Raw genomic sequence first — 27,293 nt, 5'->3', positions numbered from 1 at the left:
GCGCCGCCGAGGGGAGCCCGGCGCCGGTGCAGCCCCGACGGCCGGTCCGGTGCGCTCCGGGCGGCGGCGGCGGCGGCGGCGGGGAGCCCCCAGCCCCTCGCCGGCCCCGAGCCCAGCCCCGATCCCGACCCCCCGACCCCCCGACGGGGCGCGCCCGGCTCGGGAGCGCGGAGCGGCGGCAGCGGGAGCGGGGCGCGCCCTGCCCGGCCCTGCCCGGCGCGTCCCGGCGGCGATGAGCCCGCTCCCCGTCGGCAACGGCAGCGCCTGGGGGGCGGCAGCCCCGGGCCCCGGCCCCAATTGCAGCGGGGCCGCCATCCTGAGCCGGCAGTGGGCGGTGGGGGCCGCCCTGAGCCTCACCGTGCTGGTGATCGTGGCCGGGAACCTGCTGGTGATCGTGGCCATCGCCAAGACGCCGCGGCTGCAGACCATGACCAACGTCTTCGTCACCTCGCTGGCCTGCGCCGACCTCATCATGGGCTTGCTGGTGGTGCCGCCGGGGGCCACCATCCTGCTGAGCGGCCACTGGCCCTACGGCACGGTGGTGTGCGAGCTCTGGACCTCGCTGGACGTGCTGTGCGTGACGGCCAGCATCGAGACGCTGTGCGCCATCGCCGTGGATCGCTACCTCGCCATCACGTCGCCGCTGCAGTACGAGGCGCTGGTGACCAAGGGCAGGGCGCGGGCCGTGGTGTGCCTGGTGTGGGCCATCTCCGCCTTCATCTCCTTCCTGCCCATCATGAACCACTGGTGGCGGGACGGCGCCGACGAGCAGGCGCTGCGCTGCTACGACGACCCGCGCTGCTGCGACTTTGTCACCAACATGACCTACGCCATCGTCTCCTCCACCATCTCCTTCTACGTGCCCCTGCTCGTCATGATCTTCGTCTACGTCCGCGTCTTCGCCGTGGCCACGCGGCACGTGCAGCTCATCGGCAAGGACAGGGTGAGGTTCCTGCAGGAGCCCCCCAGCCCCGGCTCCAGGGGCGGCCGGCGGAGGCGACCCTCCCGCCTGCTGGCCATCAAGGAGCACAAGGCGCTCAAGACCCTGGGCATCATCATGGGCACCTTCACGCTCTGCTGGCTGCCCTTCTTCGTGGCCAACATCATCAAGGTCTTCTGCCGGCCGCTGGTGCCGGATCAGCTCTTCCTCTTCCTCAACTGGCTGGGCTACGTCAACTCGGCCTTCAACCCCATCATCTACTGCCGCAGCCCCGACTTCAGGAGCGCCTTCCGCAAGCTGCTGTGCTGCCCGCGCCGCGCCGACCGCCGGCTCCACGCCGTCTCCAAGGACCCGCAGCACTGCCCCTGCGCCTTCAGCCCCCGGGGGGGCCCCTCGGGGCACGGCAAGGCGGCGGCCCCCCTGCGGCACGGGGAGGATGGCGAGGCTCGGGGTGCCGGCAGGACGGAGGAGACGGCCCCGTCCCACGGCAGCGCCCACCAGCAGCGGCCCCTGGGCGAGTGCTGGCTGCAGGGCACGCAGACCACGCTGTGTGAGGACGAGTGAGTACCTGCGTGGGCTGGGGGGGGCCGCTGGTCCCACGGGAGCGCGGTCTGGTGAGCACGGAGCTGGGGAGCAGGAGGTTCTGGGGGGGCTGGGGGTGCGGGCTGAGAACCGCTGCGCTCTGCCTTTAGGGTTCCCTAAGCCCCAGCCCCTCTGCTGGGCTGCAAAACTGGGGTCCTCGGTGCCCCCCCACCCTGTCTCTTCCTGGGGAGTGCCCCCGCCACCAGAATAATTCATTCTCTCAGATAACACCGGCTGTAAATAAGGAAGAAAATCAGCCAGGCAGGAGTGTCCCAAACCCTGGGATTTTGTCCCGTTTTCCACCACTCCCGATTTCTTTCAGGGAGACCCCTGCGGTAGGGCGGGCCGGGGGGGGGTCTCGGGCTGCCGGTCCGTGCTCCGTGTGTCCCTTTGTCCCCTGGTGGCTGCAGTTTGGGAGGGGAATTTATCCGCTCGCCCCCGTCCCTGCAGCCAGCAGCCCGCTCGGGGCTGTGCCCTGCCTGCGGTGTCACACTGCTGCGATGTATGGGGTGTATGGGGTGGTTTTTACCCCCGAGCTTTTTATTAATGTCCCAAAATGTGAATGTTTTTCAGCACGGGGGATTCCAGCTGCCTTCCTTTGGCCAGAAACCGCTCACCTGGGGGCAGGGAGGCTGCTGGCAGAGCCGCTGCTGGGGGGGGGGGGGTGGAAGGAGCTGCGGGGAGGATTTCGGGGGGTGGGTTTCGGGAAAGGATCGGACCCTGAGGACCCGGGGCAGCAGCTCCTGGGGACGGTGGCGGCTGTTCACGCCCTGTGCTCTCCCGTTGAAGGTTCACCGGCAGCGAGACACCAGCAGGTCCCTCGGTGTGACCGGGAGCAGCGCAGAGGAGGGAGCACAGTAAGTGCGCTTTGCCTTCCCGGGGGGGGCAGCCGAGCCGTGGGGGCCCCCCAGGCGTGCAGGCGGCCGCCCCTCGTCCCTGCAGCAGTCTCCTCTGACCAGCTTGGCCGTCCCCTTCCCTGGGGGAGCGCAGCTCTTGGCTGGCCCGCAGGCATGTGCCACTTGGGGCGCGTGAGCCTGACGCAGGCATCTGCTGACCGTCGGGGGTGCTGCAACCCCCCCGGAGCAGCGGAATCGGCTGTGATGGCTCTATGGGGACCGGCACTTTGGGGCTGGCTTCAGGGCAGGACCTCCTCTTTGCACGCTCCCCTTTTTGGGGGTTGGTTGTGATCCCCAGGGGCTGGGGGTGCCGCGAGGGTGCGCCCCGTGCCCCCCCCCACCTCCTCTCGCCTCCTTGCAGGGCCGGGCGCTGCGACGGGGACGCTGCGTGGGGACAGAGGAGCAGCACAGGGGGTGGCGGCGCTGGAAAGACCCCCGGAGAGGAAGGGGGGCACCCGCTCGGGGAGCACACCGCGCTCCTCCGCTGCCGGAGAGCTGAAGCCAGCAGGGAAAAAGCTCCCGAGCCTCCTGTCCTGAGGCTCCCCACGGCAGCACGGCCGCCAGGGACGGGGGGGAAGCTGTCCCCGTGCCCCCCGACGTGGCCGGTGCTGGGACGTGGCGGCCAGCGGCTCTGCTCCCCCGCAGGACCCTGCCCTCCCGGCCGTGTGGCGAGAAGGGTGCCCTAAAAACGAGACCCCTCGCCGGGTCCTGCCCCCGCCGCGGCTGCGAAATTCCCGGGGCCGCCGCGATGCCGGGAGCTGCAGCGACACCGCCCGCTGGGGAAACGTGCGGGGAGCGAGGGGACCCCCGGGTTTGGGGCAAAAGATGCGAACCGAGCTCTTGTGCGATGGAGACGGGGCCGTGCCGCGCGCCCCGAAACCCCGGGGGTGCCCGGAGCACGGCCGAGAGCAGCCAGGGCTGGGCAGGGATGGGGAGCCCTGCAGGAGGGGGGGGGGGTCACACTGGGGGTGCTGCGGGTGCTGGGGGTGAGGGCAGCGGTGCTGTGCTCTTTTTAAAGCCTCCGTGCGTGGCCAGGAGGGCGACAAGGGGTGGCAGCACCCACGCAGGGTGTGCACAGAGGTGCCTGTGGGTGTCCGTGCCTGTGCCACCCCGCCTGGAAACGTGTCGTGGTGACCGTGAGGTTTTTCTGCCTTGTTTTCCCCCCCCCCCGCTGTGTCAAATAAACCTTGGAAACCCCTCCGTGATGCCTCCAGGTCTGTGACAAGCAGAGGGAAGGGGCCGGGCGCAGCCTCTGCGGTGGTTGTGCTCCCACCGGGGGGCTTTGTGCCCCCTCCCGGGGGGCTGTCAGCCTGGAAAAGCACCCAGAAAACAGCCACCCCCACCCCACCACCATTTGGGGACTCGTACAGATAATTTGGGAGAGGCCGGGGTGGGGAGAGGCTGAGCACGGGGGCAGTGCTGGGAGGGATGGGGCAGCACCGGGGGCATCGCCCCCGCTCCAGCAACTCCCGGAGCTCTGGGGGCGCATTGACGGCACCTGGGGAGAGCTGCCGAGCACCTGGGCTGCATTCCCAAATTGCCAGGTCCCCTTCCTTTTATTTGCGGCCAGTGGGGGCTGCTTGGGGTTGGTGCTGGAGGAAGGGACGCGTCCTGCTGTCCCCGGGGTGTGCGGGGCAAGGGCAGCTCCCTCCGAGACCTCTGGGTTGTGCTGCTGCTTCAGGCACTGCCCCTGACGAAGCGCTGGGTGAAAATCGAGGCTGCGGGGCACAAATTGAGGCTGCGGGGGTGCTGCCAGTGCTGGAGGCTTGGGCAAAGGCTGCCCTGGTCAGCGGGAGCCGCTCCGTGCTGGGGGCGCACCGAGCACCCCGTGGGGAGGCTGCTGCTCCTCGGAGCTGGTTGTGTCTGTGCGGGCACTTTGCCGGCTCCTCCTTTCCCCAGGGGATGCCCAAGCGGTTGGGGGGTTTATTCCTCACTTAGCCCTCCTCTCCTAGCCGAGGGGGTGCTGCTCCAGCTGCCTTCACCCCTTGCAGAAGGCAACCTGTGCTGCTGCGAGCTGCCAGTGGTCTGGGGGCTTGGGAGTTTGCTCTGAGCACTCTTAAGTCCCGTTTCTTCCAGGTGCTGCTGTTGCAGACCAGTTCCCCTGTTTCACTCTTTCCTCCCCTCCTTATTTCACAGGAGCAAGCTCCCGGGGCTGGGCCAGCTGCAGAGGATGAGCTCTTCTCTCATCTCCAGGTCGCTGTTGGAGGAGAGGCCGGTCACTGCCCTGTGGGGTGAGCAGCAGCAGCCCCCACCCCGGTTTCCCTCTTCCTTAGCTTCCCCCCCAGGTCTCCATCCTGGCTGCTCTGCTCCCTTTGAGGCCAATTTCCCTCTGCACCGCAGCAACCTGTGCTCCCCTTGCTGTGCAACCCCCGAGGGGCTGAGGGTTCCCCATGGCACAGGGGCACCCCATGGACCTGGGAGGTGCCAGCCCTACGGGACCACCTGGGGACACCCGGGGACACCCCCTCTGCCTTCTCCACACCTGGGGCTCGTGGGGGGAACAGCCCCTGCGTGCAGGGATGAGGCTGTGTGTCTGCAGGCTGCGAGCTGGGCACGGGCACGCGGCGCTGCGTGCTGCAGGAGGACGACAACTGCCTGGAGCACCTGGTCCTGCTGAGGACGGTAAGGCGCACGGCACAGCTTGGAGCCCCCCCTTGGCTGTGCTGGCCCAGGACTGGGCTCTGTGTGCCACGGGGCTCTGCTGGGCTCCGCAGGTCTCCCTGGGGGCTGGCGCCAGGGATGAGCTGCACGTGGTGGCCGTGGAGTCGAAGAACACGTACGGAGGCTGCAAGCCGGTGCCCATCGCCTCGCTGCGCGGCTCCGTGCTCCCCATGGTAAGGGCAGGGAGGGGGGGCAGCACCCTGAGAGCCACCCAGCCTCGGTGGGGGGCTGCACAGGGGTCTCCAGGCAGTGCTGGGGGCTTTTTGGCTGTGTCTGCAAACCTTTTTTTTTTTTTTTTCAGATCAACCTCAAAGGCCTGGAGTTTGTCCCTCCGGTCACCTTCGTGCTGGAGTGTGGAGCTGGGCCGGTCTATCTCAGCGGGCAGCACGTCACCCGTGAGTCCTGCTTGGGAGCGGGGCTGGGGTGGCACCAGTGACACTCGCTTGGCCCCGCGGGGCTTTAGTGTTAGCAGTGTGTCTCCTTGTCCCAGTGGAAGATGACCACAGGTACGAAGCCCACGAGGAAGAGATGTTGGAGGAAGATGCAGATGATGAGGACGATGCCAGAGCAGCGCAGGATGGGGACTAACCGCAGCTCAGGGAGGATTTCTGCGTCCTGGGAATGCCTCTGGTGGATGGCAGGGCCGTGGCAGAGGCTGTTCTGTGCCAGGAGCTGCGGGTGCCTGGCACCAACCAGGCTGGGTCCTTGCCCAGGGGTACAAACTGCCTCTGCTTTGCATCCTTGCCTCCTCTCCCTGCCCGCTCTGTTCATAACGTGCTCTCAGAAATGCTCCCCCCTTCCTACCACTCCTCCCACCAGGCTGGGGTCACCCCCAGCTCCCCGCGCTGCCCTGGGGGCTGCTCTCACCCCCTCCTCCCTCCCAGGGGCATCGCTCTGATGGGTTCCTGCTCAGCTGAACCGAGCAGCAGCACGTTGCCGTCTGCACAGCAGCCCAGGGGAACGCAGCCAAAGGCTGCTCAGAACCAGCAGCTGCCGAAATAATTCAATTAAAGCCCCTCATGGAGGAAAATTGCCCCAATCCATCACGTGTGTGACGTTAGCGGGCAGGGGATGTGTCTGGAAAGGGGAGTCCTGAACCTTCTGGGGGGGGTGGGAAGGGAGCAGGGGTGCGGTGTGGGTGCCCCCCTGGGTTCCCCAGGAGTGGGGTGGATGTGAACCCATCCCGCTGGGCTCAGCAGCGTGGGGCTGTGTCTGGCACAGCCCTGTGGTGTGTGGCTGTGGCAGGGCAGCATCGCCAGCAGGTGGCTGTGGCTGAGCTCTGCCGTCCTTTGTGAGCAGCACTGGGAGGTTTAGTGCGAATTGAAGGCAAAGAGGCACCAGGCAGCACAGCCTCTGCTCTCCTCCAGCTGCCTTTTCTCTTCTTTGAGTGCCCAGGCACGCACTCTGAGACAGCAGCAAGTGCTGGGGATGGAGCTTTGCACACCCACTCTCATCTCCCCCTGTAACAGTGCCACTTTTGTGTCCCCATGCTTGCATTTACCAACTTGGTTGAAGCTCTGGGATCGTGGCAGTGGGTGGGGGCCAAGGGAGGCTGTGGTGGGACTGATCCTGCCCAGCCGGCAGCCCCTTGCTGTCCTAGCGAGGCCCTGGTGAATTTGTGGCTCCTGATTCCTCAGGCAGGAATTAAATGCACCGTTAATTGGAAGTCTTGCAGCTGCATTAAGACATCTCGCTGGGTGCAGATTAAGCCTTATAAAGAAATCCAGGAAGGAAAGAAACACAAAGATTGAGGTCGGTGTTGCTGAACTTGCACAGTGGCCTCTCCAAAGCCCCGTGCTTGTCGGGGAGGTGCCTGGTGGTGAAGTGCACAAGCAGCTGGCATGGTGCTGGCTGAGCTGCCCACACTTTAGCCAGAAATCTTCCAAAAGAGCCGTAGGAATCCTGGGGACAGCAGCAGCTGGCTGCTCCTCTCCTGGTGTCCTGCACCCCCATGGCAATGCTGCCCATGCCAGCCCTCAGCTGCCCCGTGTGCCTGCCCTGCCCTGGGTTTATTTCCCCAGCCCAGTGCGAGTGACATCCTTACTGCTTTGAAAAGTCAATTAAAAGGTGAAAAGTTCCCCTGTTATGTGTTGGCAGGAGAGGAGGGTCGCTGAAGGGCATGCCAGGGGTGATGCAGCACCTCGTGCGGGCCAGCTTATGGAGCTCACTGGGGGCAGGTGCACAGGGATGGAGCTGTCACCCCACACAAACCATGACCCCATGCAAACCCCAAACCCTTGCTGGCCCCGGCTCTGTGGAACAGCCCGGACAGCCCCGTCTGTGAATGCTGTGTGTGTCCCTGGGTGCTCACAGCCTCCCTGCACGGGGGGGGCTGTGCTTGGGCTCTGCCTTCACCCCCTCCCCGTGGCTGCGGAGCGCTCGCCGCGTCCTGCACGCCAGCATCGCGTGGAGGGCTTTGGTATAACCATGGCAACTGCCAGGTAATTAACAGACGGCTCTCGATGTCATGGGAACAAACCAGGAGCAAACAGCGGGTGCTGGGCCGCACGCCTCCCTGCCCCCCGGTGCAGGATGTGGCCTGCAGGGCTCCATCTGGCCTGCCCCAAAACCGGCTCCGTGTGTGCTGCCCCCGGGGTGGCACCGGGCAGCCCCCATCCCCTGGGCACCCGTGGTGGGTCTGGCACAAAGAGGCAGCCCCCAGCTCTCTGTGCCATTGATGCCCAGCATGGATATTTATTTTTTATTAAATTAACGCCAGCCCGTGACACAAAACCAGGATCTCATGTTCTGAGTGCTGGGGGGTTAAAGACTTTCCGTGGAGAATGGTGGAGAGTACTTCTGGTAGGGAACGGGACAGTAAAGATAAAATTTTAATGCAGAAGCTGCTCCATTTGGGATAAAAGCTCCTCTAAAACTGATGAAAACAACAGATTGTGCCCCAAAAGCTTGGAGGAGACCACGGTGCCAGGCATCACCACCGGTGCAGGGAGCAGGGCTGCCTTTTGTTCTGTCTCCAGATGCTCCCTTCGTGGCGGGGTGCCCTACCAAGGCGTGGGGTGCATGGGAGCTGACCCAAACCCACAATTAATGCAAATTCGGGCTGCCGAGCTTGCGGGGGGCTTCTGGGCAGCCCTGCAAAGCTCCGAGGCTGGCTGAAATTCTCTGCTCGTTTCCACTGGAGACTCAAAACCTGCGGCGGGGTTTGCGCTGGGGAAGTTGTGCACGTAGAACAACGGCTGGCACAGAGAGAAAGGAACGCGGCTACGAGTCCTGCGCTGCCAGAGTGGGAGATAATGCATGGAAATAGCTCGGGAAATTAAAGTTTGCCTGCAGCGCGTTCGGAGATGATTCAGTGGGCAGCAGGGGAGGGAGGGGACGCGTGCGGGAGGCAGGGCTGCGCCTGGGGCGCACCGGGACCCGCTCGTCCTGGGCTCTGCCCGCCGCCGCTCTGCTTTTTTGCCCTGGATTTTGCCTCCAATTCCTTCCTCGCCCCCTGCCCCTTCTTCAGAGCGGATGAAATGAGAGCGCGGTGCTGTGGGAACACCTCGGTGGAGCCGCTGGAATCGCAGCAGAAAGGCGATTCCAGGCGGGCTGCTGCCGGCGCCGACCTCGTAGGAGAGCGCGGCTGAGCTCGTTAGGGGCGCACGAGGCTTCAGCCAGCGCAGAAGTGGCAGAGCATCCGTATTCATTTCCCCATTAACGTCCCCTGCGATTTCCAGAGGCATCAGGAGCGACTTTCGGGCTCGGCTGCTGCTGCCGGGAGCTGCCCGTGCGCAGCGGCTGGGCGCAGGAGGGGCAGGCTCGCCGCGACGCTCGGGCTGCAGGGCTGCAGGTGAGTGCCTCCTCCTCGGGGCTGCCGCTTTTTCCCCTTTTTCCTTCTCCCCACAGAGCCGTGGGCGCTGCTCAACCCCGTGCTGCCTCTCCTAGGGGGCCGTTTGCCAGCGTCGCCTCCTTTCTGACCCTCGTTTCCCATCTCCCAGGGAGCTGCAGCGAGGAGCCACCACCCCGGGGAGCCCCCCTGGTCCCCAGCCTGGTGTGGGGCAGGACCCCTCGGGGTGGCACAGCCGTGAGGAGGAGCAGGATGCGCCCCACGGCCACCTGAACCCTGCGACCAGCAGGTTTTGGGGGGTCAGGACGTCCCAGGGAGCTGGTTAGGGTCAAAGGGGCCATGGAGCCCAGCGGGGACGGGGCCAACGCCACCGCCTCCGAGCTCGCCCCGCAGAACCGCCCCAACGCCAGCGCGCAGTTCACCGGGGTGCAGCTCATCCAGTCCTTCAAGCCCCTCATCATCCCCTGCTACGCCCTCGTCGTCCTCGTCGGCATCTTCGGCAACTACCTGCTCCTCTACGTCATCTGCAAGTCCAAGAAGATGCACAACGTCACCAACTTCTTCATCGGGAACCTGGCCTTCTCGGACATGCTGATGTGCGCCACCTGCGTGCCCTTCACCCTGGCCTACGCCTTCAACCCTCAGGGCTGGGTTTTCGGGAGGTTTTTGTGCTACTTCGTCTTCCTGATGCAGCCCATGACCGTCTACGTCTCCGTCTTCACGCTCACGGCCATCGCGGTGGACAGGTGAGGTGGGTGCAGGGGGTGGCAGGGGGGGGCTGGGGTCTGGCAGGTTCCACAGCAGCCTGCTGACGTTTGGTGCAGGCACACTTCTGGTGTTAACCCTGCTGGGGAAGTTCCAGCCCCTCCGCTGGTCCACATCAGGCAGTGGGCAAGCTTTGCCAGACTACGGACGCCTTTCCTGGGGGCTGGCATCCAGGGGGCTCTGTCTGGACCAAGCCCTCCTTGCTTCAGGGGATGCTGCTCTCCCCGGTGGTGCTGGGTTCGGGAACGCGAGCCTCCTGCCTGTTTTTTTCTCCCAGGTTTTCATCCTGCGCTGTGTAAATTTGCATCAAAATTACCTCGTGGCCTGGCACCTGGATGGAGAGTGCTTGCGCCTGCTGAAATGGACAGGGGCAGGACGTGGCAGGGGGCTTGATTTAGAAAAACTGAGTTTCCATAGATAAGTCGTGCCATAAAACCAGCCTCAGGCCCTGCGGGGACGGAGCAGAGCCCAGAGCAGCAGCCCCAGGAGGGGCTCGGAGCCTTCCGGGAGGGTTCCCCTGGTTCTGGCTGGAGGGCGAGAAGGGACTGAAGTGGGGAAGGCGAAAACAGGGCAGATTTAGCTAGAAAGCTGAGAAAACTTTGAGTGTTTGTGAGCCAAGCTTCCCTTGGTGGTGGTTAGGCATCCAGGAGTGTTTGCGCTCCAACAAAGCAGCTTTTTTGGGGTGAGAAAACCAATTCTGTGTTTTCCCCACCAAACAGGCACCCACAAATCACACTGCCCTCACCCCGTTCATGCAGCAGCCTCGGGATTTGCACCCGACGATGGCTTTGGCACGAGCCCTCCGGCTGGGGCTCAGCTTTGCTGCAGCTCTACCGTCTATTAACGGGATATTAACCATAATGGGGTGTTAATAACGGGATGTGAACAATATCCCATTATTGCTGCTGAGCGGGGAGCTCCCCGGACGCAGCCGCTCGGTCACAGCAGCAGGGAGAGGAGCTGGGGGCGCACAGGGGAGGGGAAATTGGGGGCTGACCGGGGGGGGTTGCTCGCTCGGTGCTGCCTCCAGCCAAAACGGTGTTACAGGAGGGGCGCCCTGCTCCCCAAAACCACACAGCGGGGCACCCCTGACCCCATGCCACGGGGGTCTCCCCCCCCCCCCCGTCCCCGCAGGTACTACGCCACCGTGCACCCCCTGAAGAGGCGCCTGTCGGTGGCCGGCTGCGCCTACGTGGTGGGGGGCATCTGGCTGCTGTCGGGGGCGCTGGTGGCGCCGGCGGTGGCGCACACCTACCACGTGGAGTTCCAGCAGCAGGGCTTCGCCATCTGCGAGGAGTTCTGGGTGGAGGAGGAGGCGCAGCGCCTGGCCTACGCCTACAGCACCCTGATCCTCACCTACATCCTGCCGCTCTCCGCCCTCTCCCTCTCCTACCTCTGCATCTCGCTGAGGCTGCGCAACCGCGTGGTGCCCGGGCACCCCACGCAGAGCCAGGCCGAGTGCGAGCGCCTGAGGAAGAGGAAGATTTTCCGCCTGGTGGCCCTGGTGGTGGCGGCTTTCGGGGTGTGCTGGCTGCCCATCCACGTCTTCAACGTCATCCGGGACATCGACATCGGCCTGATCCACAAGCGCTACTTCCTGCTGATCCAGCTGCTGTGCCACTGGTTCGCCATGAGCTCCTCCTGCTGCAACCCCTTCCTCTACGCCTGGCTGCACGACCGCTTCCGCGGCGAGCTCAGGAGGATGTTCTCCTGCCAGCACCGCGTCCTCCCCGCTGCCACCTGCGCCGCCGCCGGCGCCGTGCTCTGAGGGTCCCCCACGCTCCGCTCCCACCCGTGGGGGTCACCCACGCTCGACCACGTGGAGCCCGATCCTTCCCCGCGGTGGAGGCGAGGTGTCGCCCCCCGGCACGGCTCCCCCTCTCCCCGGTGCCCCCCAGGGGGGTGAGACCCCCGGGCTCTCCGCCGGTGCCGCCCCGAGGTCTGTGCGCCCAGCCCCGGTGGCCAAGGGGTACCTGGGGATAAGGGGGGGGACGGGGCTGGGGTGGGCAATGGGGCTCCGGAGAGTGCCCAGGGAGCTTCGTGCTCGGTTTTGGGGCCGCACGGGTGTAATTATTGAGAATTAATCAAGGGAATGGGGCTGCGTTCGGCTGGAACAAGCTTTAGGGTGGCGGTTTGGTGCCCCTCGTTAAGCGTGGCCTGTAATTAAATCCACTCCTGGTGTCGGAAATGGGGATTCTCCCGCGAGGTTGCTTTCAGAGGGACGGCTGCTTTGGGGTGACCTCAAAACGGGCGAGGGGACGGCACCGGGGACAGCACCCCTGTGGTGGCAGCCCCCAGTAGCCCCCAGTAACCCCCAGTAACCCCCAGTAGCCCCCAGTAACCCCCAGTAGCCCCCTTCCACACCAAATGCCCCCCCCAGCAGTGGGGGTGATGCGGGGGGTCCCCAGCACCCACCCCCTGGGTTTGGGCAGGGGGAGGTGGGCGCAGCCGGGGGGGCACAGGGGAATGGGGGGGGGCTGCACCCATGGGTGGGGGGACAGGAGGAGGAGGGGGCTCCATGCACACCCCTGCACACACAGCCATGCACACCCACACCCGTGCACACCCCTGCGCACACCTACACCTGTACAGGCACAGCCCTGTGCACACTCACCCCCCCCCACACACCCCCTTGTGCACCCCCCCCGTTCATTCACTCCCCCATTCACACTCACCCGCACACACTCACGCTCCCTCAGGCCCCGCCCACTCCCCAAGGCCCCGCCCACTCCACGAAACCCCGCCCACTCCACCAAACCACGCCCACCACCCTTTAACCACCCTTCCCCAAACCCCGCCCACCACCCATTAAACCCCCGCCCACCACCAACAAACCCCGCCCACAGACCACGCCTCCATCCCAGACCACGCCCACCTCTCAGAGCCCGCCCCCTCCACCCCCGCCCCTCCCACTCCCTCTCGCGAGAGGGGCGGGGCGGGGCGGGGCGGCTCCGCTCGGTCCCAGTGCCCGCCGCTCCCGGTGCCCGCCGGGTCCCCGCCGCTTCCCTCCCGGTTCCCCCCCCCCCGGTCCCGTTTCCCGTCTCCCCTCGCCATGGCGGCCCCGGGCTGGGCCCCCACGCACGTGCAGGTGACGGTGCTGCGGGCGCGGGGGCTGCGGGCCAAGGGGGCGGCGGGCGGCAGCGACGCCTACGCGGTGATGGCGCTGGGCCGGGAGAAGTTCTCCACGTCGGTGGCCGAGCGCTGCCAGGGCCGGCCCGAGTGGCGGCAGGAGGCCACCTTCGAGCTGCCGCCCGCCGCCGCCAGCCTGCGCCTCACCGTGCTGCACCGCGCCCTCGTCGGCCTCGACAAGTTCCTGGGCCGGGCGGAGGTTGACCTGGCGGCCCTGCGGGGGGACGGCGGCCGCCGGCATACCAGGTGGGGGCTGGGGGGGGGCTGAGGGGTGTTGGGAGGGGTCCTGAGGGGAGATGGGGGGGGTCCCGAGGGGAGATAAGGGGGTCCCGAGGGGCTGGGGGGGTCTTGGGGGCAGCTGGAGGGTTCCTGAGGGGAGGTGGGGGGGTTCTGAGGGGTTAGGGAGGGATTTTAGGGGGCCTCAGTGGAGCTGAGGAGCCCCTGAGGGGTTGGGGGGGTTCTGAGGGGCTGGTGGGGGGGTCTTGGGGGCAGTTGGAGGGGTCCTGAGGGGTTGGGGAGGGACTTTAGGGGGGCCTCAGTGGAGCTGAGGAGGTCCTGAGGGGAGATGAGGGGGCCTGAGGGGTTGGGGGAGACTTCGGGGAGCTCTGCGGGCTTGAGGGAGAACTTTAGGGAGCCCTGAGCAGAGATTGAGGGACCCTGAGGGGTCTAGGGGGGGCTTTGAGGGGCTCTGAGTAGAGCTGGGGGGTCCTGAGGGGTAGGGGAGGGCTTTGTGGAGCTGTGGGTGGTTGGAGGAGGACTTTGGAGGGCCCTGAGCAGAGCCGGAGGGACCCTAAGAGGTTGGGGAGGGACTCTGGGGGGGGCTTGGTAGAGCTGAGGAGCCCTAGAGGGGTTTTGGGGGGGCTTTAGGGGGCCCTGAGGGGTTGGGGATGTCCTGGAGGGGAGCTGGGGACTCCCAGAGGTTGAGGGGGGCCCTTAGTGGGCCCTGAGGGTTTGGGGGCAGGGGGCTGCTGCCCCCCGTGGGGGCTCAGAGAGGTGGGGAGCCCTGTGGGGAGCAGCGGGGGCTCTGGGGGGAGCCCCTCATACCCTGCTCGGGGTGACCCCAGGGGAAGGTGCCCGGTGCCTTTCCGGGCTCTCCTTCCCCACGCTCAGGTTTCCTTTTTAAATATTTACCTGCCGGCGCGAGCGATTTACGCTGGGAACAATGAGGTTGTCTGAGGAAGCCCGATGTGTCTGAAATGCCCTCTTGTTGGGACAGAATGCGAGCCCTGCCCTGCCAACTGTTTATATATTTTTCTTAATAACTGCTCAGCGGAGCCTGGTGGCGTAGGAGCAGGTACCTCAGCGCCGTTCGGGTTCGTTTCCCTGCTGGCTGCGAGGCGCCGAGCTGCAAGACTTCTCCTTGAGCACCGAGTGCCAGACCCGGGTCACGCTTGCACCTTGGAACGTAAACACTGGTGCAGGGCCCTGAAATCCCAGGGCGGTTACTGGGAGCGCTGTGCTGGGAGCCAGCAGCGATGGGAGAGCCGCGAGGCAGCCCGTGAGTCAGCTCCTCTCACCCACCCCAGGAGCTGGTGTTTATTCACGCCGAAGCCAGGATCTGCTTCTCAACAAAGCCCTGGCTGCCTGTGAAGTCCTAATTACAGCGTGGCTGTCATTAAGGGCTGCGAGGCTGGTGTCAGGCCCTAATGTGTTTACTCTTTGAGGCCAAGTGCCTGCAGTCAGCAGAGGTCAGCGAGTCAGCGCTGTAGGGCCGGCGAGGGGCTTCTCCCAGCCTGGTTTCTTCACGTCTGGGCCCAAGGAAAATTGCAGAAAGATGTAACTTTGATGCTTCTGGGGGAAACTTATGGTATTTCCAATCGTTAGCGTCCCCCTTGCCCTCAATTTCCTGTGTGAAGCTCGTTCCTTCCATCACCCTCCTGTGAACACAGGATTTACCTGCAGCACGTGGGGTGATCCCTCCTTGTGTGCCACACCGAGGCTTGAAAATGTTGGCTGTCTGCAGCTCAAACGAGAAGTTAAAAGTTTGCCTCTAGTTTTGGGTGGTTCTGCCAGTAAATCATTTACTCTCTCTGCTCGAACTGCAGTGGATGTGGTGGCGTGCTCCTCAGAAACAGCAGCACGCTGCGCTGCCCTTTGCTGAGCACGGGGTTTTTGCTTTGTTTGCCTTTCAGACAGGGCCCTCATTGCCCCCGGGAGGCTGCGCAGGACAGCACTGACGCTGAACAAATGCAGGCGTGCGCCTGGAAAGACCTCGAGGCAGGACAAAAGAGCCCAGCCGTGGCTCGTGTGTGCCTGGATCGAGCATAGCAGGTGCCTGGCTGGTGCTCAGGAAGGTTCCAGCCGTCACTGTGGGACTTTAGGGCAGGATGAACCTGACAAAACATCACATTTTCTGAAAACCCAACCCTCGTAGCACTGCTTGGTGCTGCTGTCCTGTACCCTCGAGTCAGAGCGGTGACTGAGCGTGCTGCTTGTGCCCAGATCCCTCTCGTGCCATCCTCCAGAGCAGGCTTCTGAGCCCCTCTTCGGTTAACCCCCCTCTGGTTTTGTCTTTTTGAAGAAAAATGCTTTTTCCTATTCTCTTTCATTGCTTGCAGTGCACGATCAGAGTTTTGAAGTGCAAATTTGCTGGAGAGGCGGGTTTGCACGGTCTGGTTCTGTTCCTTCATTTCCCTTCGCTAGCTGCATGAAGCCAAAGCCAGCCTCGTCCACGCGTCCTTCCTTCCCTATCAGGAGTCAGCAAGTCTGTGGCTCTTGGAACAGCCACAAAAAAAAACCAACAAACCCCCCCACATTGGTATGCAGCTGATAATTTTTCTTCCCTGGCACTAATGTGCTGTGGATGTCGCTGAGGAGGACGTAGGGGCAGTAATTGAGCAACTGGAGTGGTGGCAGGCAGCGTGGTTTCCCCGAGCACTCGCTGCTCACAGTGTTCACTGCTCACTGCTCCTATTCCGGGCTGGGTTTCAGGAAGGGATGAGGCTCTGTCCGTAGCAAACCTGGCTGGTTGGATCCAATCACCAGCGCGGGGTTGTGGAAATCCCCACGAGTTCTGTAATGCTTGTTTTGGTTCTCGTGGCGCTTATTAGGGGTTCCTTAGCTTAAGAAGCATTAAGATAGCAGCTGAGACGAAGCTGGAATGAAAGGTATGAGGGTGTGGGCTGTGTGCGTAAGCTCTCTGGTACCAGTGTCACCTCTCTGAGGCTCCCTTAGCACACACTTCAAAGCTTTAATCTCGGTGAATTTCAGGGAGGCAGAGAAAAGTACAAAAAAAAAAAAAGAGTGGCTGAGCTGACCTACAGGAATTCCATGCTGTGTGGGTTTTTAACCCTTTCTGGTTTTAGTTTAATAAAACAAATTTCACAGATTTCACTTTTTCTGTTTGCAGTAAGAAGTGTTTTCCTGTGGTATCTGGGGTCATGACTGTGACGTAGTTGTAAGACTGAAGGTTTTTCTTTTTTTCTACACAGAGAGGTTTCAGATTCTTAAAACACGGAGATCCTCTGCTGTTTTAAACTATTTGTGAGTCTCGAGAGCTTGTTGCTAAAACGAATCTCCTTGTTTTGGCAGGTGGTACAAGCTTCGCTCCAAACCGGGGAAGAAGGAAAAGGAGAGAGGGGAGATTGAGGTGGACATCCAGTTCATGCGGAGCAACATGACAGCCAGCATGTTCGACTTGTCCATCAAAGACAAGTCTCGCTCTCCGTTTGGCAAGATCAAAGACAAGCTGAAGGGGAAGAGGAGCAGCGGGTTTTCTGACACGGCCTCCGAGATCGTTCCCAGCACAACTCACTCCCCAGCTGATAGCGAAGATGAGTCAGCCGAGAAGGAGAAGGAGAAGAAGAAATCAAAGTTCAAAACCCTGTTCTCCAAACCTGGCCTGCAGAAGACTTCCCTCTCCCAGTCCATGTCCGTCCTGCCTACGCCCCAGCCCGGGGCCGAGCGGGTCAGGCTGCGGCCCAGTGACTTCCAGTCGCAGTGGGATGACGACGAGTCGGAGACCTCTCCAACCTCAGAAAGTGAGTATGAAGCGTGAGGCCTTTCCCCAAAGGCTTGCTTGCACTTCTCACGCTCCTCACAATATTATTAAGTTCTTCTTAATGAACAAACCCCTAGGAAGTCACTTCTGCCCATGGTGGTGTGTGGGTGTGTAGGATACTGGGCACGGACAGCTGAGCTTTCCTTGGGAGAGCTCAGAAGCCGTGAGCAAAGCGTGCACCCGGTGGTGGTGCAGTGTGGCACTGAGCATCTGCGGTGCTTTTAGGCCACTGGGAGGCTCGTGTGATCCTGCCTGCTGAGGGCAGACCCTGCTAAGGGACACAGGGGACGTGGAAGCAGCAGTGCAGTCACACTTGTGTGTGTTGCTGTGCTCAGTTAGCAAGCTGTGAAGCACTGAGGCTGTTAGGAGGTGTTCTTAGATCTTGAATTTCTCCCCATTGTTTTTTTTCCAGGAGCCTTTGGAAATGCCCTGGAAGAGAAGTTTCCTTCTCCTGTATTTAAATCTCGTAAAACAGCGACTTTGGACAACAGGCAACTAAACCAAACGACCACTAGCAACACCAAGAAAGAAGGGCTCTCCTTATTCAGTGGCCTTAAATCCAAAAATGATCCGGTCTCCAAGTCCAGCCTGTGCATCAACGGCAGTCACGTTTATATGGAAGAGAGCGCGCTGAAGGACAACACTCCAGCTTCTTCCCCCTCTCCTCTCAACTTCAGGAGGAAGCAGCTCTTTGCTTCAGAAGAGAACCTGTCTTCCAGATCTGCTAAAGGACATGAAGAGGTGGGCAGAACGTCTCCCAGCCATGCTTTGTCTGGGTCTGCATCCCTGGAGACCTTTAAATCGATGACTTTGCCATCATACAAACTGCTTAGCGGTGAAGAGAACCTGGAAACCAGCACTCCCCTGACCATCGAGGTCATTAAAGAGACCAAAAAAACGGACCACAAAAAGTCTGCCTTGCTTTCCCTGGTGACAGGGAAGAAGGAAGCAGCGAAAAACAGTGACGCGGAAAGAATTCCAGAGAGGAATTCTGAAAGAATTCCGAAGGAAGAGGAAACCAAGGCTGCAGAAGAGAAAAGCGAACAGGAGGCCAAACGGCTTGAGTCCTCAGCAGACTTGAGCAGAGGAAATCCTCCAGAAGACAGTCGCCTAGAAGAGGTCCTCACAAATAAACAACCACACAACCCTTTTGAGGAAGAGCAGAAACCTGAAAAGGCGGCTGCAGCAGCGAAGACCAAAGCTGTGAAACCCAGGTCAGTCGTGTTTGCTTCAGATGTTGCTATGATAGCAGCACGCCGTGGTTGTAGGCTTGAACTAGACAGCTTCCTACCGCAGAGCAGCACCTGGGGACTTGGTGAGCTGCACGCAGCAGGACTATGTTACTCTGGGGGTATCTGGTGGCTTTGAGCTAGGTTTTGGACCCAAATAATAATTTTGAGGTCCTTCTCAGTATGAAAAACAGATGATACAGGGCTGTTCCCTTTAAGCAATGCCAAAAATACTGGTTTTCTGGGTGCAAGCATCTTTCAGATGCTGCAGGGGTAATTCTTCTTGCTGGATCTCTTGCACAAACTAACATTCTTTCAGAGCTGTGTGGCTTGAAACATACCCAGGGGCTGACATACCAGTTCTAACATCTCTACTTCTCCCTTCTCTGTTTTGCTATGACCTTCAGAGGAGTTAACCTTGGAGCCCTTCTGCTTGTGGCGTTGTTCACAGCAACACGAAGTACGTCTGTGGCAGTTACACACAAGGCTTTTTCGGAAATTCTGTTCATGTGTAATTATGTATGTGATTTCATATATATATTTTGATATATATGTCTAAATACGTGTGTAAATACATTCGTCTTACTAATAAGGCTGTTCCGTGTCCTCCTCCCACCCTACTTTCAGTGCTTCTTCACGCTTAAGCACCTTGCCTGTGCAGTGCCCTACTAACAAAATCGCTTGGGGTGCATCAGATGAGGTAATTCCTGCGATGCCTGCTGCTCAGCGCTGCTTGTGCAAACTACAGCCAGGGTGTTTGGACATAATGGAGTGTTTTGTGGAGGTGCATTCAGGTATATTAACTCGTCCATTAGGTAGGCTCAAGTCTCTTGCCGTGTGATTTGTCTCCAGTGTTGGGCGTTGATGGAGGCTGGTGCTAAAGCTTGCCTGCTCCTGCCTCGTGTTGCATCCGCAAGTGACGTACATGCCAGTTTTTTGTCCCTTTTGCAGACTGGGCGTGCCTTCACAGGAGGAAACCAAAGCCACGCTTCCTACTCTTGCACCTGACTCCCTTCCCGCTTTTCTTTCCCTACCCCGCATCAGCAGTGGAAATAATCCCTTTATTTCTAAAGCGGGACAGAAAGTCCCAGCGCCAGGCTCTGACAGCATCCCTAGCTCTCCTGCATCTCTTCCTTCTCCTCTCGCTGCAGAGCTTTTGAGTGGCAAGAACCCCTTTAGTCCCAGCTGGGAGAGGGCGTCCCCAGCCCTGGATCCTGAGCACGCTGCCCGTGTGCCCCATCACCTCACAGCCCCTGCTCCCCGAGCTCCCCTTCCCAGGCAGGTGTCTGGCAGTGGCAATAATCCCTTCGCTTCTGCCTGGGGGCAGGATCCTGAAAGCTCTGCTTCGCGTGCTTCCTGGGCTGCCTCTTCTCCTCCTGCGCCTTCCTTCCCTTCTGCTCGCCCCCTCACTGCCAATAACCCCTTCGTGTCCCAGCTTGGAGGGGGACCAGGCGTGCCAGGCGTCCCAGCTGGGGCTGCTGCTTCCCCTTCCTGCCCTCCCTGCGATGCAGGCTGCTCCTCCTCAGCACGCCCTGCTGATCAGAAACGCTCTGTGCTTACTGCTTCAGGGGGCTCTGCGCACGTGGCTGTAACTGGCAACGTAAGGGCTGCACCAAACCCTCCTGCCGCTCTCTCTGTCGGTCCTGCTCCGGCTCCAAAGCAGCAGTGTGACTCCACGCAGGTCCAGGCAGACCCTTCTTTAAAGGGAGGCAGGGTGGTGGCTAGGAAATGCGTGTCCTTTCTGCTCGGGCACTCACAGCCTGCTCCGTCAGGGGACGAGGCTTTGGGTGGGCAGCAGCACGAGGAGCAGCGCTCTGATTTCGGGGGGGTGCCACCCACAGATGCAGACACTACAGGGAGCAGAGCAGGGCTTGCTGACAGACCGGAGGCAGAGAGCTGCCCATCATCAGAGCTCTCCAGTGGCAGCACAAATCCCAGCCAGAACAGCAGGACCGGTGTGGAAGTGGGCAGTGAGAACACCGAGCCCTGCACGAAGGGTGGCAGACACCACGCACCGCTCTCAGAGTGCAGTAATAGCCTCTTACCAGGGAACGGAGCTGAGCGGCCGCCGTCCTCCGAGAGAGAGCTAAATGAGAAGCAGGAGATCTTGAGTGAAAAGAGGAGGGAGGAATGCACACCCACGTTAGAGCCCCAGGCGTCTCCATTTGATGAAAATGACTCATTTTCCCGAGCAGAATGTACGAAAGCAGCCCTGGGAGCTTGCACGCAGTCGGTCACACCGAAGCCAGCACCACGGCTGTCTTTAACGCTGAAGAAGTGCCCAGCAGCCCCTCAAAACGATGAGTTAAGTGACGTGCCTTCTTCGGCTGAGGCTGTGAAATCTGCGTGTGGGCTCTCGCCGCGTAACGAGGAACCCTCGGACGCTCGTGGATGCCTCCCCCCGCGGGGCTCAGTGACAGCTCTCGCTCCAGCAATAAAGCTGCGAGCTGACAGCAGTAACAGGCGCTTAGAAACCGAAGGTGACGATGATTTATTGGGCTGCCTCACAAATCTGAGGCCTGCCCATGGCTTGAAGCTGTCTGGTCTTCCCGCTATTCCGGAGGGAGGCTCGGATGACGAGCTGCTGGGTGACTGTCAGGAGAGCAGTGGTGTTGCTGCAGATGATGAAAATGTTCTGCAGGCTGGGAAGCTGCCTGTAGACGCAGTGCCTCTGCGGGAGGAACTGGAGGAGAGCTCTGGTACTTCTCTGGCAGCTCAGGGAGGAGGAAATGCTCCTGGTGTGTGTATGCCACCTGTGAGGGCGCACGTTCACAGTGTCAATAACCAGAGAGCTGACTCAGGCCTACGTCTGGCACCTCATTCCAGGGAGCGTAGTGGTTGTTTTGAGACACAGGGGTTAAAAATAGGTGCTGATGCTGAGGAGCGTGCCGAGAGTGACTTCTCTGAGCCTTCTGTTTCCTCTTCCTCTCTCTCAAGTCCTTCACAGCCCTGCTCTGCCTTTCGCTCCTTCTCCTCTGACACCCCAAGTCATAGAGCAGAGTCTCCGAAAAAGCCAACAGCAGAGGGCTGCGCAGATAAAGCAGGAATTTCTGGCAAGAAGAAGCTTCTTCAGGCATGGGTTTCACCCTCTGAAACGTATCCTAACCAAACTCAGCAGGGTGGTGAAACCATGTCTCCTAAGCACAGGTGAGAGAATAATTGTGGCTGTAACTTAGCAGACGGCACCAGATAACTCAAAATGTCCATGGAGGATGCAGAGAGCACTTGGGGGGGCCTGCTGTTCGTAACAGTGCTGCCCCTTAGGAAAACTGCTGGGGAAACATGGTCATGTTTTAAGAAACGGGGTCATTTAACCAGAGTCGAGAAATAGACTGGGAATGATCCTTCTCAGAAATGGGAGAGCAGTTGCAGGAAGCCCGATAAACTGGGATACTTTCTTGTCTACTGGAATCGGGCTGGGTTGGCACGTGCTGAGGTACAAGTACAATTTTCTTCCTTTGTTAAAGCTGGCAAAATGAATCCTGCCTCAGCAATTGACGATGACACATTTTGGCAGCTTCTGGCGCACGCTAAGATGGGATAAGATGTGACGCGCTCGTCACAGGGTAGTAGAAGTATTTGATATTTTGCAAGAACCATGACTGTGTGCTCATTAAGAATGCCAGGCTCAAATGCCAGTGCACAAGGGATTAGAATAACTGCTGGTTATTCTTGCCATGCAGACTGACCTTGCTTTTCTTTTATGACACTGTTCAAGATATTTTTCCCTTGTTACTGTTTCTTTATCTCCAATGCCTTAAGTCAATAAAGGTAATAAAAAGAACTGGAGTGTACTTATAAAACACCTTCAGCTCAGACAGAAATGCCTTATCTTGGAGATAGAGAACGAGTAGGGTAGGAATTTTCCCTGATTTCTTGCTGTATTTGTTTTTACTCTACAGATCTGTGTAGTGCTAGTATAATATCTACTGCCTGACTAACGTGAGCCTTTTTAATGTTACAGACTCCATCCTGTGAAGCCAATGAATGCCACAGCAAATAAGTCTCAAAGTAAAAACCTGAACGTCATCAGCACTATGAACGAAAAGCTGATTGAGATGAACGTGAAGGTATGGAGGAACGTGGCACTTCAAAGCCACGTTTAAGCAGCAAACTGAACGGAGTTTCAGATTCCAGATAGTTTGTCTGGGCTCCTGTCGCGTGTCCCAAGCACAACAGTGATTGTGCTCAGCCCACGGGGAACGCGGAGTTCCCTTTTGGCAGTCCCCAGGGGTGGGGACAGCCTTTGTTCTTGCAAACTCCTCAATGCTAGAATTAGCAGCTCCTGTTTGTGTGGGGGTTTCCCAGTGGCGAGGATGGAGGGGAGCTGTCTGACTCCCCAGAGCTGAATGGGATGTGTCTGAGCGATGGTAGGTGCAGGAGGAGGGACGGGTGACTCACTGCCTGCGCTACCTTGGCACACAGTCGTGCTCGTGACGTGTTGGAGCTGCGTAACTTGGATCAGCCAGAAAGATTGGACAAATTAGTCACTGTTTATACGCAAGCCTGATTAGTCCCCAAAGCTTCTTTTCACCCCGAAGTAAGTGTGTGGCTCTTAAAGCTGAGAAGGAGGGAAGAAGTACCCTCAGGGTGGCTGTTGCCTTGCAGTGTGTTGCGTTAATACCCTGTGCCCTCTGAGAGACCAGGTGCCTGCTGTCGAAGCAGGGCTGGTTCCTAAAAGCAGAGCTGTGCAGCTTGCATAATCACTGGGATTTAAAGTGATTTTTTGCATAATCTTTGTCTCAGGAGACCTCTAAAGCGAATGCTGTAGTGCCTCCTCCTGGTGTAAGTGGAAAGAAGAAAATGTTTTATTTGCGCAATTTAAACTGCCTCATTGCTGTTTTTGTTGAATTGAGAACTTGTGGCTGGTGTTCTGGTCTGGTGCTCTGAGTCCACAAATGAAGTTAGGCTCGACGCTGCAGTCGCTGGAGCCCGTTGAATGAGTACTCCCTGCAACAGAAACGTCTGGGCTGGCAATCTGGTCTTGCATCAGAGACTGTTTGGACTGAATTGGCAGAAGCTGCGAAGTATTTGTCTAGTTTGCTGAAGAGTTAGAAGCAGGCTTCTCAGAGAAGCTGTGTTGTGATGTGTGCACTACAGTAGGAGTGAAATGGCAAGTCCTCGTTGAGTGGTTTGTGCTCTTTAACCTGAATTTGACTGCCCAAGTCTTAGCTAGATTTTAAACGGTAGCTCTCCCCGTGCTTGTCAAAGTGCTTTTTCTTGTAGTTGGTGGTGCATGGCTCTAACTTCTGTGCACCTTCGCTAAGCTGGATGGGCTGTTGCCTGGAGTCAGCATGACATTCTTTCAGCATAAATTGCAGCAGAGAGTTGAATTACAGAACTGACGTTATGCAAAGCCTTTATGCTAAAAGCAATTGCCTGGTTGCTTTCTGTAACGGCTGACACGCTCTGAGCCTGCCTGCTGTTTTGGAGGAGTCTTGGTAAGCTCTGTAAGTTGGGTCTGTGCCATAAGTGAGTACTACGCACCTACTCCAAAGCAGTTGCTCTCTTTCCCCCTCAGAAAATTAAAAAGCTATTCTGCGAGTGCATGAATGTACAGTGTTGTGTGTGAAGTTCTCTGGGCTGGGTTTGATAATGGCCTGACGGTGCTTTATTGCAGAGAGCTCATCTGGCCTGGCCTGCCAGCCTCTCGTTTTTGCACAGCTTGGGTCTGGGCAGCCTGCTCTGCGCAGTCATAAAGCTTAATGAGCAATGTTCTGTAACGTCATTTGGATGGAGCTTACCTTTTAAGATAGCACAGTAATACTTCTGAGAAGCAGCTGTGTTTCTGCAAATGCTGTGTGTAACTGCTCATTGGTGCCTCAGCTCCCTGAACCGGCTACCAGATAGCATTCGGTTGCTAGTTTGCAATGCCTGTATGTCTGTAATAACCCTGCCTTTCTTCTCTTGAAGAAATACGATCCTTCAGATCCTGCCTATGCTTATGCTCAGCTTACACACGATGAGCTGATCCAGCTGGTCCTGAAACAGAAGGATACGATTAGCAAGAAGGATCTCCAGGTGCGGGAGCTTGAAGACTACATCGATAACTTGCTTGTCAGAGTCATGGAAGAAACCCCAAACATTCTTCGTGTTCCAACTTCGGGAAACAGGAAAGCTGGAAAGATGTAAAAGCTCTCTGGACGTTGAACAAAGAACGGAATTCCCGCCAGCAGAGTTTGATTAATAACGAGACAATGTGAAGTAGGTGGTACCGGTTGTGCTGCCCACACAAAATGACCTCTTTCCTGTTTCTGCCTTGAGCAACTATCACTTCGGTTAGTGGTTACATCAGGTCTTGTACAGCGAGTCCAAAAGTAGAATTAACTTACCATATTTATTTTTTTGATCTTTTTCCATTATTCGGGAAGATTTGTTTAGGCATCTAGTCCAAAGGATGCTTGCGATAGGAAGGATGAAGGTTTTCTTTGACACGTTTTCCTTGCCAGCACTGCTGATCCTTTATGAAGATTTTTTCATAGTTCAGTTTTGTAGCTGCTTTGCTAGATCAGTTACTCCTCTGCCCACATCTGAAGTTGTAGTGCAATATACAATCTTGTACAGTAGAGTTTGAGGATTTGATTTTTTTCTTTGTTTTGAATAACTACACTGGAGAAGTCCAAAGATGTAAGCTTCAGAACGGGGCTGCATGAGCTGTACTTTAAAAGCAATTAAGGCCCTGAAAGTGGAATGCAATGTAAACCATAGACTGGAAAGTAAGGAACAAAGCTAAATTAATGATGTAATGTAAATCTGGTTTCAAAGCAGTTCTCCTAGGGGAAGGTTTACAGGTGGTTTTTGGTCAAGGAAACACTGAGATGTCATGGTACGTTTGTCTGCCATAGGAATAAGTAGTAGTAATGCATTTGGGCTGAAGGTACGTTAAATTGGAAGTTGTTCTCCTATAGGCTTCAAACTGCCTGATTCAAAGCTTGTTCGGATAAGGAAGGCAAAGGTACATCTGGTTTCTCTCCTGTATTCTCAAATAGGGATGGATTTCACTGTACACGTGCATGGCCTGTGTCACTTGCTGTATGAAAGTTCGGTGATAATTTTGGTATTATACTGTTGCAGTTTAGTAAATCTCAGTGCCTTGGATTTTGGAGCTAGTGCTTACCTTGGAACAACCTTCTGAGGTGATCAGTCTTAACACTTTCTTATATTTGTTATACAGCTATGGAAAGAACCAAATTGCCCTTCCCTTGGGATGGGAACAGTTAAAATTCTTGTGCTGAGATCTGATTTGCTTTCCTTTGTGACTTGAAGCTCGCAACGGCATAAAAATTTATGTAGCTGAAAAAGAGTTCTGGTTTTGCAAGACAATCAGATACCTCGGTCTGCTTCCTTAACTTGTGGCCTCTTTGCAGCTCAATAGAGACAGGTACGTTCTCCCCATCTCATCAGGCAGAAAAGAACAGCATAGCACTATCCAGCAGCCACAACAGGCTTCCTCCGCTGAAAGTTAAATGTGGCTTTTCTGTGGCGAGCTCTTGCCAAAGATAACAAATCAGATGTGTCTTTGCAGCTCTTAGATTCATCAGGGTTGTGAGAGTCCATGAGAAGTTCAGAAGAAAGCTGAAATATCAAAAGAGTGGGTAGCAGATCCAAAGTAAATGCTTCTGCCTTCTGGAATTGAGATAATCTATTCAGTCACTCCAGATGTAGCTCGAAAGGGGTGAATTTCTAACGCAGTTTTCCTACAGTAAAGCACTTTAATGAGGGACTAGCTGGATTAACTATTAACCTCTTAGTAGTCTTCTTACTGGTTTCATAAAACACTGAAAACTACTGGAGACTTCTCAAATACTGTGTTTTTGCAGTGAAGAGTAGTTTAATATATGCCTAGAGATGTACACATTTATTGGAAATTTCAAAAAATGCCATTAATTACATTTTGGTACTGTAAACTGGCTAACTACCAAAGTCTGGCCTAGCAATTGAATCTGTTCTGACAGAGCTCTCCTTCATGGGAAGCTCGATTTGAAACAAGCCTTTTAAGCGTTAGGAGTCTTCTAAGACTTCAGGTACTTCTTTACTGTACCCTCTTCTGTGAATGAAGGGTCTGAAACACATAAATTCTTAGTGGCGTCTTCAGCTTTTGGCTGATGGTTTTAATTTTGAGTGGTACTGGCTGACATTACTGGAAATTGATGCTGCTTCTCGTGCCTTGAAATAACGAGGAAGTTGAAGAAATAATTTCAGTTTCCTCCTTGTGCCTCAGTGGATCTCTGGAAAGAAGTGGTTGCCTATACCTCATGAATGAAGTTGTCTTCTAGACTTTTTTCCACAACTTTCTGGTATTCTACTTCAATCAGAAAAACCAGCAGTGCCTTTGAACAGTGGCTTAAAAGTTCAAAATCAAAAATGGTATTACTGGTGGTCATAACTGGACACATGTTAAGGAAGACTTGGCTTGGTTTTTGCTGCCTTTGTTTTAAAAGAATAAGGGTACTACCGTGTGGCTGCTGAAGTCACTGTGATGCTGCGTGTAATGCTCTTGGAGTATGGATCTCATGAAGTTCTTACAGTGGATTGATTACGTGTGTTCCTTTTGGCAAGAATATGCTTCTTGAGGTTGTATACACACAGACAAAATGGTAACGTGCTAATAATAGTCTCCTTAGAGACGAAGCCTTAAAACTTGTAATGTCCTCTCTCAGTAGCCTTCTGCCAGTTTCAGCTTTGTCCATTGAGGTGGGCTTCGTTGTCTGGCTTTTGCACCTTGGGTGGTTATCTCCTGTGGTCGCAGGCCTTGCTGCAGGGTGGCGGTCCTGTGCAAGCCACGCTTCTGCTTCCAGAGCTGTGAAAACACGGCACAGATCTTGTACCTCAGTCTTTTATCAGCAATACTGGTTAAAGCCTTCCTTGGGTGTAAGGGGACAGGCGTTTTATGTTCAGCAGGGTGCTTCACGCTGACTTCAAGGGGCCTAAGAATCAAGTGTATTGTTTTATTATTTTATTATTGAAGGATTTGAATATATTTTTCCCTGTTTATCTGTCTGCTTTTAGCCTGGGTTGCTGTTTGTTTTTAAATGACCTTTGGTTTCATGGAACACTACAATAAAAGATACCTTAAATCCAGTGTCCTGATCACTTATTTTTTTGCCTGAAACTGTGGTTTCAGAGAGTGCTGAAATACGGAGAGCTGGGGGATGTCTGGGTGCTGCTCAATAGGTGCCTTTGCCTCCTGCAGCCTTCCTGAGGGTTTTATTTGTGCCCCTCGGTTGTCTGATCTCTTTAACCTCTAACTGAAGTGTGAGCTGCTTGTGGTTTTGTGTGTGTGCCGTGGGCTGGTGCTTTG

At 57.6% G+C, this 27,293-nt stretch overlaps 4 protein-coding genes across 9 annotated transcripts; all 4 read left to right on the top strand.

Moving 5' to 3' along the window:
* Nucleotides 1-232: 232 nt before the first annotated feature.
* ADRB3 (adrenoceptor beta 3) lies at nt 233-5,680 on the top strand (the record flags this gene model as incomplete). Its single annotated transcript, XM_084302205.1, has 6 exons — nt 233-1,500; nt 4,555-4,649; nt 4,958-5,040; nt 5,133-5,252; nt 5,381-5,474; nt 5,570-5,680. The coding sequence occupies 6 exons, from the start codon at nt 233-235 to the stop codon at nt 5,665-5,667; spliced, it is 1,758 nt and encodes a 585-aa protein (XP_084158331.1). The 3' UTR covers nt 5,668-5,680.
* Nucleotides 5,681-9,208: 3,528 nt separating this feature from the next.
* On the top strand, nt 9,209-11,402 carry LOC311219282 (prolactin-releasing peptide receptor-like; the record flags this gene model as incomplete). Its single annotated transcript, XM_084302363.1, has 2 exons — nt 9,209-9,615; nt 10,769-11,402. 2 exons carry the CDS (start codon nt 9,209-9,211, stop codon nt 11,400-11,402), a joined length of 1,041 nt encoding a protein of 346 aa, XP_084158489.1.
* Nucleotides 11,403-12,613: 1,211 nt separating this feature from the next.
* On the top strand, nt 12,614-27,058 carry RAB11FIP1 (RAB11 family interacting protein 1). 6 transcript variants are annotated; one of them, XR_014619158.1, is made up of 7 exons: nt 12,614-13,009; nt 16,295-16,743; nt 17,176-17,977; nt 20,930-21,139; nt 21,957-22,062; nt 22,739-23,123; nt 23,906-24,031. XR_014619158.1 is itself a non-coding variant. In XM_084302243.1 (7 exons), exons 1-7 carry the CDS (start codon nt 12,687-12,689, stop codon nt 24,122-24,124), a joined length of 2,148 nt encoding a protein of 715 aa, XP_084158369.1. In that variant the 5' UTR covers nt 12,614-12,686; the 3' UTR covers nt 24,125-27,058. The 6 variants fall into 6 exon arrangements, 5 of the variants coding, with proteins under 5 accessions (XP_084158369.1, XP_084158371.1, XP_084158370.1 ...); XM_084302243.1 differs by having other exon boundaries at nt 22,739-22,777; nt 23,906-27,058; XM_084302245.1 differs by lacking the exon at nt 20,930-21,139 and having other exon boundaries at nt 22,739-22,777; nt 23,906-27,058.
* LOC311219183 (uncharacterized protein) lies at nt 18,759-20,909 on the top strand (the record flags this gene model as incomplete). The annotated part of the gene is made up of 2 exons (XM_084302214.1): nt 18,759-18,786; nt 19,561-20,909. Coding segments are annotated over 2 exons (1,377 nt in total), but the record flags the coding sequence as incomplete, so codon positions are not given.
* Nucleotides 27,059-27,293: the final 235 nt, after the last annotated feature.

Source organism: Netta rufina (genome assembly GCF_964035555.1).
Source record: "Netta rufina genome assembly, chromosome: 27".
NCBI classification, from domain to species: domain Eukaryota; kingdom Metazoa; phylum Chordata; class Aves; order Anseriformes; family Anatidae; genus Netta; species Netta rufina.
This window is presented reverse-complemented; position numbering and strand designations above follow the sequence as displayed.

Bases quoted from the DNA above. Each gene is read 5' to 3' on its own strand.
- RAB11FIP1 (XM_084302243.1), top strand. From the start codon at position 12,687: ATGGCGGCCCCGGGCTGGGCCCCCACGCACGTGCAGGTGACGGTGCTG. The intron at 16,744-17,175 runs GTGAGTATGAAG...TTTTTTTTCCAG, and splicing joins GACCTCTCCAACCTCAGAAA to GAGCCTTTGGAAATGCCCTG. The intron at 22,778-23,905 runs GTAAGTGGAAAG...CTTCTCTTGAAG, and splicing joins CTGTAGTGCCTCCTCCTGGT to AAATACGATCCTTCAGATCC.